Source organism: Esox lucius, chromosome 9, assembly GCF_011004845.1.
Source record: "Esox lucius isolate fEsoLuc1 chromosome 9, fEsoLuc1.pri, whole genome shotgun sequence".
NCBI classification, from domain to species: domain Eukaryota; kingdom Metazoa; phylum Chordata; class Actinopteri; order Esociformes; family Esocidae; genus Esox; species Esox lucius.
The window spans coordinates 9,985,377-10,000,818 of NC_047577.1; the positions used below are offsets into that span (position 1 = coordinate 9,985,377).

A 15,442-nucleotide genomic window follows, 5' to 3' on the forward strand; every position below is an offset into this window, starting at 1 on the left:
ATAGTTCTATGTTGCATTGGGTATTCAGAGTTGTGCAGTAAAATGGGAAATGTTCAGGTTAAAGGTACAGTCTGTAACTTAAATGTGTGCAACTTCTAAAAGGACCCCTGCATGGTGTAGTAGCACTTGGACTTCCATAACTTAATAATGGCAAGTCAGATGAACTTGATATGAGGTTACATGGATGTAACAAGCGTATATTACGGTGGAGGCATTAATCATGGTAAATGCATATTCTGTCTCTTCATTTGAAAGTGGGTTTAAAGGGCTATGTGGGAGAGAATGGGTACACTGACCAACAGTATAGTGAAGAGACAAGATTTGAAAACAAGTCCTTGTTGAGAATGAAACCAGTCTGGTCCCTGTTTACCCATCAAAGTACTAAGCCTGTTGGCCAGTCTTTGCAAATATTTTTTGGACTGTGTCAAGAAGAAACCTCTCCCATATCGCTCCTGAATAACTGTTTTTTTGTTTGGTATGGAAAAAATACTTCCAAATTTTAGCGGGAATTCCAATGCCCATCTTATCTCAAAGCAGTCGTTTGTGTTTATTCATCATCCAGCCCCTGAGAATCTCCTCATCTGTTAAGTGAAATATCCACTTACACTAACTTTGCCCTACCTTGTTTCTTTCTGGATGCCTGAAATGCTACAATCAGGCGTCTCAGATAAGCTTTAATTGTTTTCCCACAGTAAAGAGGGGGATACTCTGCATTGTCATCAGGGATGAGTGGATCTCTTACTACCATCAGATTGTTACCGTCCTTATCTCCAGTAGCGCCCTCATGCTGGAAGAGAGTCCTCTTCCCAATCGGAATTTCCACCCCTCTTGTCCTGGCAAGTGGAGGTGCGCTTGCTCCACTAATCTACATCTAGACCTAATGTGGAAGTGACATTTCATATGGGTTTGTTGCAGGGAATTAATATGAGAGGATTTCAAAGGAGCAAGGGTCTTGTCTTTTTTGTCTGGGTGTTCCATGAGGTCAAAGTAAGCCCTGCCCCCCACACACTTAGGCGAACAAGAAATGTAATCTTTTTTTGTTGGTTACAAGATTCTATTAAAGGTGAAAAAAGGTCTGGCGTCATTTGTCATGTCATCAACAAAGGCAGCATTTTAAATATAGGCGGGTAGTCTTTCGATATCCAACTTGAGCCTCAAACCTGCAATGTACGTAACCTCAGCATTGTGACGCATCATTTTCCGAGGAATTACGACGTATTGATAAAAACCCTGTGTGAACTCACGTTTTCCCAAATATGCAGTGTGTTCAGAGGATAGATTATATCTACTGTATGCATTCTCATGTTCTGCTTCCTAGATGGCGGCCTATCCCCAACACAGGGCACCCCTTTTGACCCGGGCGTGCACAGGCGTAAAGGGTTCCTTCACGGTGTTCACAGGAGAACCCCTGAAGCATTCCTAAAATACCCATTACATTGTTTGTTTACCTTGCCATTTACTTTCTTACGGATCACGTAACCTTGACAATGTGGCGAGGTGCGTTGCGGCAGACACCCTCGGTAAGTAGACCATGACATGTATTCCTGCCCTTCCTCCCTGACGGGTCCCATCTCACCCGAGGCGCCCCCCCCCCCCTCCCTTGTTTGTTGTCGTTCCCGACGTCCTGAGGCCTAAAATGCTGTCCCTCGCTCCTCACCTTACCAGCTTCCATTCTTCCTCCCGGGTTTGTTGCTGACACGCCGTGAAATGTTAGGCGGTGCGTTTTGTAAAGGGGTCGTTTCGCGCCGGGGGCGTGGGGGTCGATCCTGTGAATGGAAGGCCCGGGCCTTGTCCGCCGTGGCACGCGTCAAACGGCCCCCTGGCAACGGGGATGAGTTTGAGGCGGGGATGGGGGGGGGGGGGTGTTGGTCAACAGTGCAGGATGAGAACCAAAACCTCAAGGTAGTTGGCGTGCACGTGCGTGTTTCCCATACACCACCCTATTTCCCTCATATTGGGACACTACCAAGGGCATATGGGGTCGCATGAGACGCCACCGGCCAGCATAACTCTCACTGCCAAGAATATGTGGTATGTTAACAGTGTCTCTGTCCTACCGGCGGCCCTATAATATACAGGTATAACGTCCCGGAGGCTGGGTGACGACTGGCTCTGTGTGTATCAGCGTCTCTGGTTGTTTAGGGATGAGAGTTCTACCCGGAGTAGGTTGCCACGCAACCATCGCTGGTGAAACCTACGGTGGTGGCTGACACACCCAGACACTGTCTTCAAGTTGGCTGCCTCAGAAAGGCGTTCCCCCGCAGACCTACCCTCAACGTCCGGGGAGTGAAAGGTGGTTGATCGGGACTGAAACTGGGACAGCTCAGGTACCCTCCACACCTCTGGCGAAGATCTGAGTGTGTCTCACGGCACTGGAATGGGTGTTGCTCTCCTGCTGACAAACACATCTCTATCCCAGGAACAGGTTTTCAGAAAACTGAGGCCAGGTTTCTTTAACTTTCACGCCGGGTCAGGGCTGTTTTGGTGGCAAAAGGGGGACCTACACAACATTAGGCAGGTGGTCATAATGTTATGGCTTATCAGTGTATTGCCCATTGCCTTAGATTAGGACAAAGGATCTCAGTGTACCAGGGTTGGCATCAAGTACACTGAAATTCAAATCCCGCTTGACGTTTACTTTAACGGACAGGAATTCAAATGCGCTTGACCCCAACCATGTGAGATAAGCCGGAACAAGTCAAGTAGGGCCAAGCAGAAAGACAGACTCGCAAGCTTTTTGGTGCGCTCTCCGTGCACTTCCCAAACAAACCGTCAGGTGGCGCCATATTCTTGTACTGAATGAAGACCTGTAGGCAAGTCTGACCACAGGAGCCATAGAACAGGTCTGACCAAGCAATTGGTTGGTCCTAATGAAATAAAGCGTAATAAAATGTCAATTACTGAGGCAGTTGGTTTTCATTAAACTGCTGTTTAATGAAAGAACAGTTAGTGTCAGAGAAAGACAAACATTTGTATGTTTTATTTTGGGTTTGGTTCAAGTCTCCTGCGTGTTTTGGGCAGGCTGGGGTGCTAATCGTTTTCCACTAACTATAACAAAATGTTATTGTTAGTCTTGCTCATGTAAACGATGACAGTTGTGTAGATCAGTTTTGGATGGATGATTCCCCGCCGAAATTCCCAGAAACTATCTGTTTAAACCCAGAAATTAGCATTGGATGGTTATCGTGTATGGCCTAGATCAGAGGGGATAAATATTTAGATGTTTGCAGCTGATGAACGACCTATCCCCTGCCCCGTTGGAGGTCTCTGTCCGCGCCAAGCTCATGGTTCCCAGCTCAAGAAACAAGGAAAGTTGGAAGACTAACTTGGCAAGAAGACGAAATCTTTTAACAGCAATGTTCAGCTGTTCAAAACTTTGTCAGTAAACCGTAAGGGCCGACATTCAGCCTACTGACCACCCTAGCCAAGCGCTTTGAGATTTACGGCGCTATAAAAGTTGAATACAATATTATTAGCAACAGTTCAAAATGTACTTGTGTAGGACGGCTGTCTAACTATTTTGGTATTGGGTTGGGGCACAGATAACAGTTGTAGATTTTTTTCCCTGGTTTACATTTAGCATTTAGCAAGTTCTTCTTTATATTTTACACACAGTAAATCACACAGCAGTAGTGCAAATGTAACTGTTACACCATGAAAACAAAAGTTTTTGCATAAGTTATTTGGAAGAAAAATGTCAAAGGGCATTTTAAAGAGCTATCTATTCTTGTTATCTATCTATTCTCAAAGAACATACAAACAAGCTACCAACTCTGAAATCTATTCCAAATGGTTCTTCAAAATAGTTTCCAAGGGTTCTTGAAAGAAAATTGTTTTTCTCCCAATATTTAAATGTGAAGAACCCCTGAAGGACTTGCAAGAACCATGCATCAGGTAGGTCGGGTATGACTGGCATAGAAAAAATAGATCCAACAGGTCTGAAATGGTAGAAAGTGCATTTTAAGATGGTTATGGAACTTAATAAAGCAAAAGGTGAGTTTCAAGCCCTGTGTGCATTTTCTGTCAGTGCAACCTACTATGTCAAGGATTGTGTTGCATACATATTTTGGAGTCAGCTCAGGGCTGCCAGATATCACAAAAACTGGGTAGAAAAAAAGTCAAACATAAGAAAAAAGTACCTCCTCCTAAACAATAATCTGCTGTGGCAATGACACAAGACGAGCTCATCCCCGGCGAGCTCATCCCTGGTGGGCAGTAAAGATTCCAACTCCCAGCCCATAGTCCTGAGCGGCGTTGAGTTTACCATAATGTTGTTTTCAAGTGCAAAGGGAGAACCATGTGGACATTATTGTATATCTGTCATGGCTGTATACACCACCCATCTCCGATGTTATTAAATGGTTAACTACCGTCTTTAACCAGTATTGCTTCCCCGCTTGGTGAGTGTGATGACATAATTTAATTCTGCCTACATTCCCCTCCTCCTAGCCCTATTCAAGTTGCATTTTCCCGCGTGCTGTTTGGGCACGTCCAGGATGTTTGGGTATTGAACGAGAGAGGTGGGGAGATCAGGGTTAGAGCCAATTCTATTTCAGTTCCACTCAGTTCAGAATGTTGGTTACTGGTTAAAGACTTCGCAGACTTTGGTTTGCTTCCTAACTTGGATGTCAAATTAAAACGTAATTGACCCCAACTGTGTTTGTGTGTGTGAGTGTGTGTGTGTGCGTGTTTCTAACCTAAACATTATATGGTAACAAACATGTCCTCCGAACTGTATCAGAAACATCTGACCAAATGTGGATTTTTCCTGTCACCATTTAAAAAATCAAAATGTTTGGCTTAGATTTAGTACCAAAGAAAATGAGTATGTTTGGAATAAGGATAGGGCATTACCTGTGAGGTTTAGGATTGGGGTTAGACATTAGTGCTAGGTTACATTTAGGCATACATTTTAGGTTACGTTAAGGTTAGATTCCAGTAAAGGTTAGAATTAGAATTAGGGTTTTGGGTTAAGGTTAGTTAAAGTAGGATTTTTTTTTAAGGACAGTGAACTTTGGTGTCCTCATTTAAATGGCTACGTAAACTATGTGTAAGTAAGTTTGTGTAGTGTGTGTTAGTGTGAGTATGTATTTTCTGCAGCAGCTTCTAATGACATGTTCCAGTTAGCAGAGTATGAGTGGAGGTAACCGCACTTACAGGTAAGTAGGTGCAGGCGGTTCACATCGCCGGTCTGTGGTGGAGGTGTGCCTAAAAGCCCTCACACACACAGTTACTGTAGCCTACGGCAACAGAGAGTGGCGTGTCTTACCAACCCACATTAACACACACACACACACGCGCGCACACACCCACGGGCTGCCCGAAATCCCTCTCCTTAGAGTGTGGGCTGCCATCCAACTGATGCCTCGTTTCTGATGAAGTGGATTATTCTGAAACCCCCATACGGTTTCCTTTTCCTGAATAAATGTAGTTTCATAAACGCTACTTTATGGGCCGTGGGACTATTTACTTGGTTGTGCGATCGCCTCACGTAGCTCCCATGCCATGAACGCATCAACTGTAAGTCGCGCAGTATAAAGGAGTCTCCTAAATGACTAAGTCAAGGGTACTTTTGACTTGAACACTGAGATGGAGAATGGTCCCTGACTGTACGGCGTGTTCCTGCCAGGACGGGCGCTACCTAGGGCATGTCGTTGGCATCCACAAACCGAAGGCATCCACTTCCTTTAATCCTTTTACCCCAAAGGCTCCAATCAACTCATGTATAATACAATGTAAAGTCTAAGATATTATGCGTGAATATTTGTTTTTTCTGACATCTTTTTGTTTTTACTTTCGTTCACACGTTCTCTCTCTCTCACACACACACACACACACACACACACACACACACACACACAGCTGTGTAGATATAAAGAGAAAATGAGTGAGGAATGTTTCATCAGTCATAATCCGTCCTGAAAGGAGACAGGGTTCTCTCATCACACTCTCGTGACTCCTTGTGGTAGGTTGGGCGCCTGCGAGCTTAATTCATTGTTGTTGGCGGGAACGTGTTCTCTAGGAGTACGTGTGCCAGCGGAGAATTCCTGGTTGAGAGGGAGTGTGTGATTGGAAATATGTTTGAACCTGGTCCTGGTGCATACACACCTACAACTGTACTCTACCTGATGCTTGTTTGTTGCGACCAGGCAAGACCATAATCGTATTTTTGGGTTGAGGGGTACCGTATGTATACATAGGCTATGTGTCTATACAATTGAATGTGTTTGTAGATAATGTATTGCTGCTGGATTAGCTGACGTGTGCTTGGCAGTAATTATAGATCTTGTTAGTCTTCGTCTAAAGAGGAACTCGTTATATACATCCTCTCCACAAAGCTTAGGCGCTGAGGCAGGTTGTGGTTTGCTCTCCATTGAACAGTTTAGTGATAATCATGCACCCAACGTTTGAGTCACTTTAGCGTATTTCTGCGTATCACAATGTCAGACATTTTTGAATGAATAGAATAATTAGCTAAATAAGGCTGTGTAAAAAAAAAACTCTAACTCAATGGTTACTTAAGGCTTAGTGAACACGCTTGCCCAAATTGAAAGTCAATCAATCAAAATGTCTTTCTAAAAGCCAATTTTACATCCGCAGTTGTCACAAAGTGCGCATACAGAAAACTCAGCCTAAACACGTGCAACTGGCCTAGAGATTGAACTCCCACATTTGTTGGCCTCAAGCTGAACACTCAAACGTTTTCACAGTTAGAACTGTTTCTGATTTTTTTTCCTATTTTTTATTGTTGAGGTCAAATAAAAAACCCAAACCTATATCTGCTGAAAGCTAAATTAACTCTCTAATAACTGTTAGAATCCTAATATCTCCATTTAAGCATTTAAACACATACGAAACACGCAGTAATGTTTAATTAAACACTCAAAACAGGTTTCTACCTCATTCCCAAGCACTATCGTCTTTCTGTAAGCCTGGGCAGAAAACTAGGAAGAAAAAAGTAATTTACTCACTGGCTTAATCATAGGCTCAATTTACCCCGTGCCCACACAGCTAGAAGTGACCTCAGTTTACGAGACTGATCAACTGATATCGAAACATTCAAATTCAAAATGCATTATTTGGTTATTATACAAGCGACAAATCTTCTCTAACACCATACCTTAATTTTATTTGGGTATAATTCGTCTTTTGGAGCTAATTCCCAATCTTCCCCGAGCGTCAGAAGCGTTAACTTTTTCCCAACGCCAGCGACTAGGCTCGACTCCTGAGGCGACGCCGCACAGTCGCCTACTCTATTTACATACATCAAGTGGCTGAGCCAGCGCTGTGACAGCAGGTATGCTCTATGGCTTTCTGCTCCTGTCTTAACCGCGGCGCGGAGAACCCCGGCTAGACTAAATTCTACGTCGCTTATCAGTGGGTACCGAGCTCGAGGCCTCCTTCTGTTTACGTCTCAATTAATCCCCATTAGTAGCGCTGGGGCATTAGGGGATTCCTGATTGGCGTAAATCTGTTTTGGTCCCAACAGGAGATTAGGGAGCGCGGGGTATCGAAATAGAGCCCGGAGAGGTTAATATAGCAGTTAAGTTATTACAAACAATCGGGGTTTGTTTGCTGATTTCGATCTAGGCAAATAAAGCCGAAGCGGTGTGCCTGATGGTCTGGTGGTGATAACCGGTGAGAGAACATGATATCGGTGAACTGCCTGAGTGTAGTTGCTGAGTGAGCATCTATCTGTGGCGTATACAGCCGAAAAACAAACAAAGCAAAAATAATTAGATTTGTCAGAAAGCTTGAAAAAAATAAAAACAATTCCACAGTGTCAGTGTCACTGCGGCAAACGCGTACGATTTTGATTTACAATCCCCTGTTTATTCGAGCACACATTGAGTATTGTATTCAAAAACACATTATTTAATTAGTAATCGAATTATTATTATTATTAGGCCTATTATAGAACTAGGTTGTAAGAAAATGCGTTTAAAGAAGGTATTTTCAATAGGTCTATAATTTGCTAAATATATTCTGCTCAATTAGACTCCCCTGGCTCCCCTCTACTCCTTAAAAAATATGTCTCCATAACATTACGCGGCATGACATCGCTCCAACTATCGCTGGGCTTTCCCACGGGGAGTTTACTTATAGGTCAACAGTGATCCTTCCTTTTCCAATCCATTAATAGTGAATGCGTCCCAAATGGCACCTCATTCCCTATTTAGGACAGCTTTAGTGTGTTCATCTGTTGCTTTTGTTTAGCACTTTTGTAGCAATTATCCTCCACTTTGCGTCCAGAATTATAGCTAATTCATTAAATAGTTTATATAAAAGTCAAATTTAAAGTGTTGCGCTTATTAACAGATGAATATTTGGTACTATTTGAGCCATCTTATCCACAGAGATTCACCCCCCCCCCCCCCCGACCAGTTAAATGTGGAGCTCATCCACAGGGGCCATGTGATGACGGCTGCTGTTTGTCTGGATAATGTCTTTGGCTTGAACCTCTGTTTGCGTGTCTGTCTCATTTCCATTTCCCCTCTCTTCTCTTCGCTCTGCCCACCGTGGTATGCGCTCGGCTGGCTGTTCCCAGAGAATCCGGACCACTGCGTAGTCGCAAGTGGGCTAAACTGTCTGTCTTCAAATTATGATCAATTGAACGTGTAGTCTATAAATTCAAGGAGGAAAGAATGCCCCAAAATCGTTAAAATGAAACGTTTATCCAAAACGTCTCTCTGTTACAAAAGGTCATGAGAAGAGACCAGGATTAGGCTTCTGTCTCAATTTTACCAAACAAATGGAGTCTGCCTGGCTATTTCTGCAATAGCCTAAATCTTGTTATAGTTCCCACATGCTGAGAAATATATTTACTTTTTTCTTCATTTATTAAATAAATTATTGTGTTAAATGTGTTATGGGAGCCTATATTATTTTACTCGAGGCCCCATTTCTGATAACCCCGGCCGCCATGCTTCTCCACGTCTTGAATTCTCCTCTCCTCCATTTACCTCAGAAATGGTGAAACTTGTAGCAATAATACCCTTCATTCACACAAACCGCCCCCCGCTGCCTAACCTCCAGCCCGGCTGCCCCGGCTGGGGCTCTCCCTCCCCGCCACAATCAGAGGCCCTTTCTCCGGGAACAAAACCTCCCCAAATGCGAACAAAAGTGAACACTTTTTTTTCCATTCCAATCGCTGTATAGCGCAGCCAGTTAAAATAACGCGCAGCCTGCGCCTCAATTTGGAATATTAGGACGTCAATCTCTCAGCTCGTGGGTTCTTTTGTCTTTGCTGAGTGGCCGGGTCTGCCTACCACACACCTTTTGTCCGGGAATCCAATAAGGCCTATTATTCGGCCTCTCCAGCCCGCTCGAGCTGCCTCTTTCAGGGTATTTTAGATGGCTAATCGCGTCCTTAAAGCGCCCCAAATGGAGAATAACTTCCTTCTTTCACACGGACTGGCATCCGCACAATTAATTCGAGTGTGCCTGTGGCGTGGCCTTTCTCAACCGCCTCCCTCGCCACACATTTCTAAATTGCAAGAGGCTATAACAAAGATGTCGCCAACAACGTGAATCGGACCTGCACAAAAAAACATCTATTACTCCGTTCCAGTAGCATATACGCTACAATTGCAACACGTTTACCTGCTATTGCGAGAGGGCATTTTTAATTCACAGTTCTTCGAAATATTGCTCACCGGATCAGTGAATTGAGGATGAGTGGGAATATGTGTTTTCTTGTCTTGATATCCATTGCATGTCTTTCCAAAAGGCCTTTCATAGCTCAATAAAGACTAGATCGAGACGAACATTGCTTCTTAAACGTTTTGTATTCATTGGCTATAGTCTGCTGCTTTTGAAGATGTCTTGTTCGTGATTGTGTTTTTCAGATTGGTCTGCTTTTATCACCGTTTCATACTAAAGGCAAAGAGAAATTGTCCATTATTCCAAATCCGCACACTTTTTAAATAGCAAACATTTAGTTAATGAAATTGCTAAAATATGAGGTTATCACACACATACACACTGAGGAACACTTCCATGGGAAAACTTTACCAAGAACGTCACAAAGAATGTAATGGAAAGTCTAGCATTTGAGCAAAGTATAGCAAAATATGGAATTTATTTGTTTTCGAAAGCAAGTTATGAGATTTTATAACAGCGTGTAGTTATTTGGCTTGTGGACTTGATGTGGAATTAAATCCCATTTCAATTCCATTTCAATTTCTCTTATTCCAAAATGTCTTAATCGAGAAAATTGAATGAATAAAATAAATGCCAATTCATTTCCGGCAGAATTGAAATTATATAGGACAAGCTTTAAAATCAAAAACTATATATTTCTGTTCTCATGTCTTTAGGGTTAAAATAAACATTGAAAATATCAAACAAGTCCTTGAGAACAGTTGATTTGGAAACACCACTTAAGCCCATCATTGTTGAATTATCCGGACATCCTTTACGCCCAGTGACTATTTACATCGTTTGTCACAATATTCAAGTTTATTTTCTTTTGATAGGCTTATTATATATTTCCAGCTTTAACTGGATACAACGATAATTTAAATGAAACGCCACGGTTGTTGGACATTAATCCATTTTAACAGTTGGCACAGTGTCTTTCTGATGTCAGGTATACTGGGAGTGTAGTAATCATTTGCACCTTTTGATTCTCAGACCAGCGACAGAAATCCCACCAGACAGACAAAAACGTCCTATAACTACCTTAAAATAACACTGTTTGCAAGACACTGCTGGGAAATTACACACTCTTTCTTAAAAATAAAAAAACGAAGAAAAACCATTAAATGTCTTGACAGGATTCGATGAACGTCACTAGTGTGGGTAGAAAAAGAGGCTCCGGTTAGATCCCGGTAGTAACGGTTCTAGTGGGGCTACCAGGCCCGAATCCCTTGCAGTGACCCCTGGCACGTTGTGACCGCGGCCCCTTGGTGCGTTTGGGCCTGGGGAGAGCCACCAAGTCCCCCGATGTTCCCCAAGTTCATGTTCATGAAGGCGTTAGCCGTAGTAGTTGGGGGGAGTGTAGGGATGCTGGGGTAAGTACAGCTGTAGTTGCTGTTGTATGACGGGTTGTTGTACGTGTAGGCTGAGGGATATCCGTTATAACTATATGGGTTTGATCCGTACGGTGCGTTGTAATTTTGAGTTCCGCCTAGACATGGCTTCCCATCCCGTACCAGGACAGGCACCGCCACTCGTCTTGGCGGGGGAGGGTGGTGGTGCCCCGCTAGCTCCAGCGATTTGTCCTGTCGCTGCCTCTTGCACTTGTACCGTCGGTTCTGGAACCAGATCTTGACCTGGGTGGAGGTGAGTTTGAGGGTGCTCGCCAGGTGTTCACGTTCCGGAGCGGACAGGTACCGCTGCTGTTTGAAACGCCGCTCCAGCTCGAAAACCTGTGCTTGGGAGAAGAGGACCCGCGGTTTCCTTCTGGTTCTCTGTTTCGCTGGCCGATCCGAGTCTACCAGCCCGCTGTCTTCTCCCTCCAGCGATTTGGACACCACGGCACAGCTCTCTATGTTGTCAAAATATTGAATTAACATTTCTGAAGAAAGAATATCCCTATTGATAATGCAGTGTTATAAATAGGACTAAGCAATTAGTAAATGAAACACTGATTTTATTTAGGCCTAATCTATTTGAATGCTTGCTGTCTACGTAGGCTACATATTGTTTGTGACATTACTGTGTATTTATGCTGTTAGGTAGTAAAGGCCTGTTACGCCCCAAGCCCCCACACAAAATAAATACATATACCACTTCTAAACGATTATAAAATGCATATTCGCAAGTTGTGAATTATAGCAAATTATGTAAACGTTCCACAAAACTGTGCAATAACAGTTGATTATCTGTCAAAATGTAGGACAATAAAAAATACAACCGAAGACAACTATTATTTCCCAATGTTTACTTTCACTTTGTTGAATGCTACACGATGTCTTTGATTCTATTTTATTTGCCATAAGTATTTGGTACAGTTTAAACGATACGTTTGTCTGTCTATTCAGACATAATAAAAACAGAAGCTAAATTAAAATATTTATATCCAGTATGTATACTCACTAGGTGTACATAATATTACTATCGTAAACCATGCAGCATATCTTATATTTAAATGCGACAGTAATCAATTTCTTAATAATCCCGAGGACCATTGTGGAATAAAAATTGTGTTATTTACAGGCCGGGTCTGTCTTTCGAAATCACAATAGAAACAATGTATGACAATACCATTTAAACCGAGAACCCTCTAACGCATTTACACATGGAATAGTTGGTTCCTTGATATGCCCAATTTTCAGTTGGCCTATAATGGTATAATTTATTCAAAGCGATGCACAGTGTTCTTTTGTTCGTCATTTTATCAAGGAATTGTATGAAGTTTTAACTTACTCGTTTCCGGATTGTCCAAGTCGACCTCTAACTTTGGGTCGTTCAGGTGGCCCAGTCCGGGATGGACGTACATCTCCGGGGACAGACTGGCCTCTCCGTGCCCGTCCCGGACCGCCAGAGAACTCAGGTAGGCCATGTTGTCCTCCCCGTCCGAGAAAGGAGGGCTTTCGACAGCTGCAGCCAGCATACAGGACGGGGGCGTCTGGAAGGGTTGAGACTGTTGAGTCGAGTCTGGGTGTACCAAATGCTGCTGGATCTGCTGCGGTTCCAGATGTCGAGACTGGTTCTGGTGTTGAGATCGCTGCCTTTGATGCTGTTGCTCCAGCTGCTCCAGTTTCAGAATATCCTTTACTGAGAACGGCGTTGAAGTGAGCGGACTCGGGAGCATCATGCCATCGAGGTTCTGCTCTCGCGCATTAAGGAAATGGATTCCGCCGAATAACATGCACCCCGCTTTCAACGAGTCATTGATTTAAGGACTGTGACTTGGTTATGAGAGGCACGCGCTAAACCGCTGGATATCCCAAAGCATCGCCGGGTGAAAATAAACGCGGTGGTCCCTAGCGTGGCCAGGTCATCCGAGGGCTGTAGACCTGCAGTTCGCTGCGGTCCTTTGACAGTTAAGTTCTTGTGTGTTTTTGTAACTGGAGTTGGGAACGGAGCTAGGCGAAGCCCCTTCCCTCGTCCGGTGATGTCACTCGGTCTGGAGCGTTTTAGACAGTTTTAGAGGGGAGGGGAGGTATAGAGGAGCGACCAGACTCCCCTACCCCCCCCCCCCATCACCACCACCATATATGTAAAACTCTCCTGTTATTTTTCACGATAAAGCCTATTCGTTGCCCATTAACATTCTATAAATGTCGCTGGCATAGGACCAATTGAATAGTCCACGTTTATTAATGTGTTTTGATTGGTACAGGACAAACAAGATAACCTGATCTGAGTACATCAATTTTGCCCAAAGGAAATTCAAAGTTTTTACTCAAAACGTCTTGCTGTCCCAGAAATATTATTAGAATTGTAATTATTATATTTGTTGATTTTTGTTGTCAGGCTGATCTTCTGAATAACTTTAAACAAATGTATTTGCTTTCACTTTCACAGAATTGGCATTGAATAAAATTAGCAGATATCTGTTTTCGACTGGATTCCACTTCAACGCATGGTGAATGCGCAGAAAATGGAGATGACTGGCTATGCATAACATACTGGGGAAAGAAATCTCGTTTTTAATTGAATAAATATATATATATATATATTTATTCAATTAAAAACGAGATTCAATTAAAAACGAGATATATATATACATAAAGGCACAGCCCATGTTTATGCTTCTTGTTTTAAAATGTATTGGATATGAGTGTCATTCGTAATCCCTCCACATCATGGGGATCAGAGTGAAAATTAGACTAACGACGATAAAAGCCGAGCAACTTGCCTTTCACAGCGCCACGTGAGTCCTTTCTAGGCCTACACAATCATACCATCACTTCCTATATTGTTTAAGGCCTACAGCCGGCGTTGTGGTTTGGAATTATGCAGGCTATATGGTTCATGCATCCACAGGTATGCGCCAGTGAGGACTTCACACACATACTAAAAGGTCGCAATTGTGTAACGCATTGAAAACCCTGTTTAATTTGTCATTAGCAATTGTCCTCTAGTGATGTTATTACTCTTCCCATAGATGAAGTTGAGATGGCCTTAGTCTATGCTTGCTGGAGCGGCGGTGTGGCAGTATGGACGGATATTGTCGCTCAGACCCGTGTCTCTGTCCCTTCTTATCCGAGGAACTGGTATTAATAACTCCTGTGGGACGATAAGCAGGGCCTCAGTCGCAATTAAAATTCCACCAGGAAAACTGATCGACGTTTTTAGCCAATACAATCTGCTCCGTATCAGCTCCCTTTCCGTTTCACGCACGCACGCACACACACACACACACACACACACACACACACAAGCGGCTGTCACTACGTGTCCTTTACTCTCTACTGGTCCCTCACTCACAGAGACACTGCTCTATCTATCGTGCGTAAAAATGTCCCTGCAAGGTTTTTCCCTCGTCGGACACAATGCAGAGACGTAGCGTTGTGCTAACCAGCTCTGACAGACAGAGAAACAAGTATTTGTGTGTGTTTGTCTGTGCAGGTTAAGATATTTAATCTATCATCTGAAAAAACGTTGATTTTGTTGCAAGTTTGACATAAAGCAGGCTAGGCCCAACTGAAAACCTTTGGTGACCCTTAGACGAAACACTTGTAGGAAGGCCTGTGACAAGCAGCGTAAAAGACCTAAAGGAGTAGGAGGGCTGATATTGCAATATATATGTCCGATGATGGAGTCGCATACACGTCCTAGTGTATCCGTGGTATGTCATGGTCTTGGTGGAAGTTGGGACGCTTGTGTAACAGTGCCAAACTAGGCGAGGGATGGACGGTGTTTAGACTGGCCACTACACTTCGGGGCTGGAGACACCGTGTCCGTCCGTGTTGTTTAAATACGCATTAAATTCAAGAGAATGTTGAGTAACGCCATGGATTCTAAGGTCAAGGCAAAGGCAAGGAAATAAATTGTCCTCCATACTCTGTTTATTAATGCTAGAAAATGCAGACTACGATTGATTGGGTTTTTGCCTGTTATTGTTGTATTTTCGATAGATATACGCAAACGATTAAAGTATTTCACTCATTCCTTATCGAAAAAAATGAAACACTTAGTTTTTTATTTAAAAAAAGACTGAGCATGAATCAATTAGCGCTTAAAAGGCTTGTGTTAATTCATAATTGCTACAAGCCTACATTTCCAGATTTCCGTTTATTTTGAGTATAGCCATTCGACATATTGCCTATAAACAAAAAAAAGTACAAATGTTTAGACTAAAATTTTCTGTTAGCTTGTTTTTGAGAAACTGATCAATCAAAATATGACATTTCTGGTTGTTAACCAAGGGATTTCTGCGCCCATTAACAAAATAATACTTTATATTTTGTTAATGGGCACAGTAATACTTTATAATACTTATAATACTTTATAAATTGTATTGATAGTTTTACTTTCTTCTCAGGGA

At 43.0% G+C, this 15,442-nt stretch overlaps 1 protein-coding gene across 1 annotated transcript; it reads right to left on the minus strand.

Moving 5' to 3' along the window:
* Positions 1-9,915: 9,915 nt before the first annotated feature.
* Positions 9,916-13,073, minus strand: LOC105012089 (homeobox protein Nkx-2.3). The gene is made up of 2 exons (XM_010872713.4): positions 12,373-13,073; positions 9,916-11,491 (listed from the first exon to the last, which is right to left on the minus strand). The coding sequence occupies exons 1-2, from the start codon at positions 12,815-12,817 to the stop codon at positions 10,854-10,856; spliced, it is 1,083 nt and encodes a 360-aa protein (XP_010871015.1). The 5' UTR covers positions 12,818-13,073; the 3' UTR covers positions 9,916-10,853.
* Between the last annotated feature and the right edge of the window lie 2,369 nt (positions 13,074-15,442).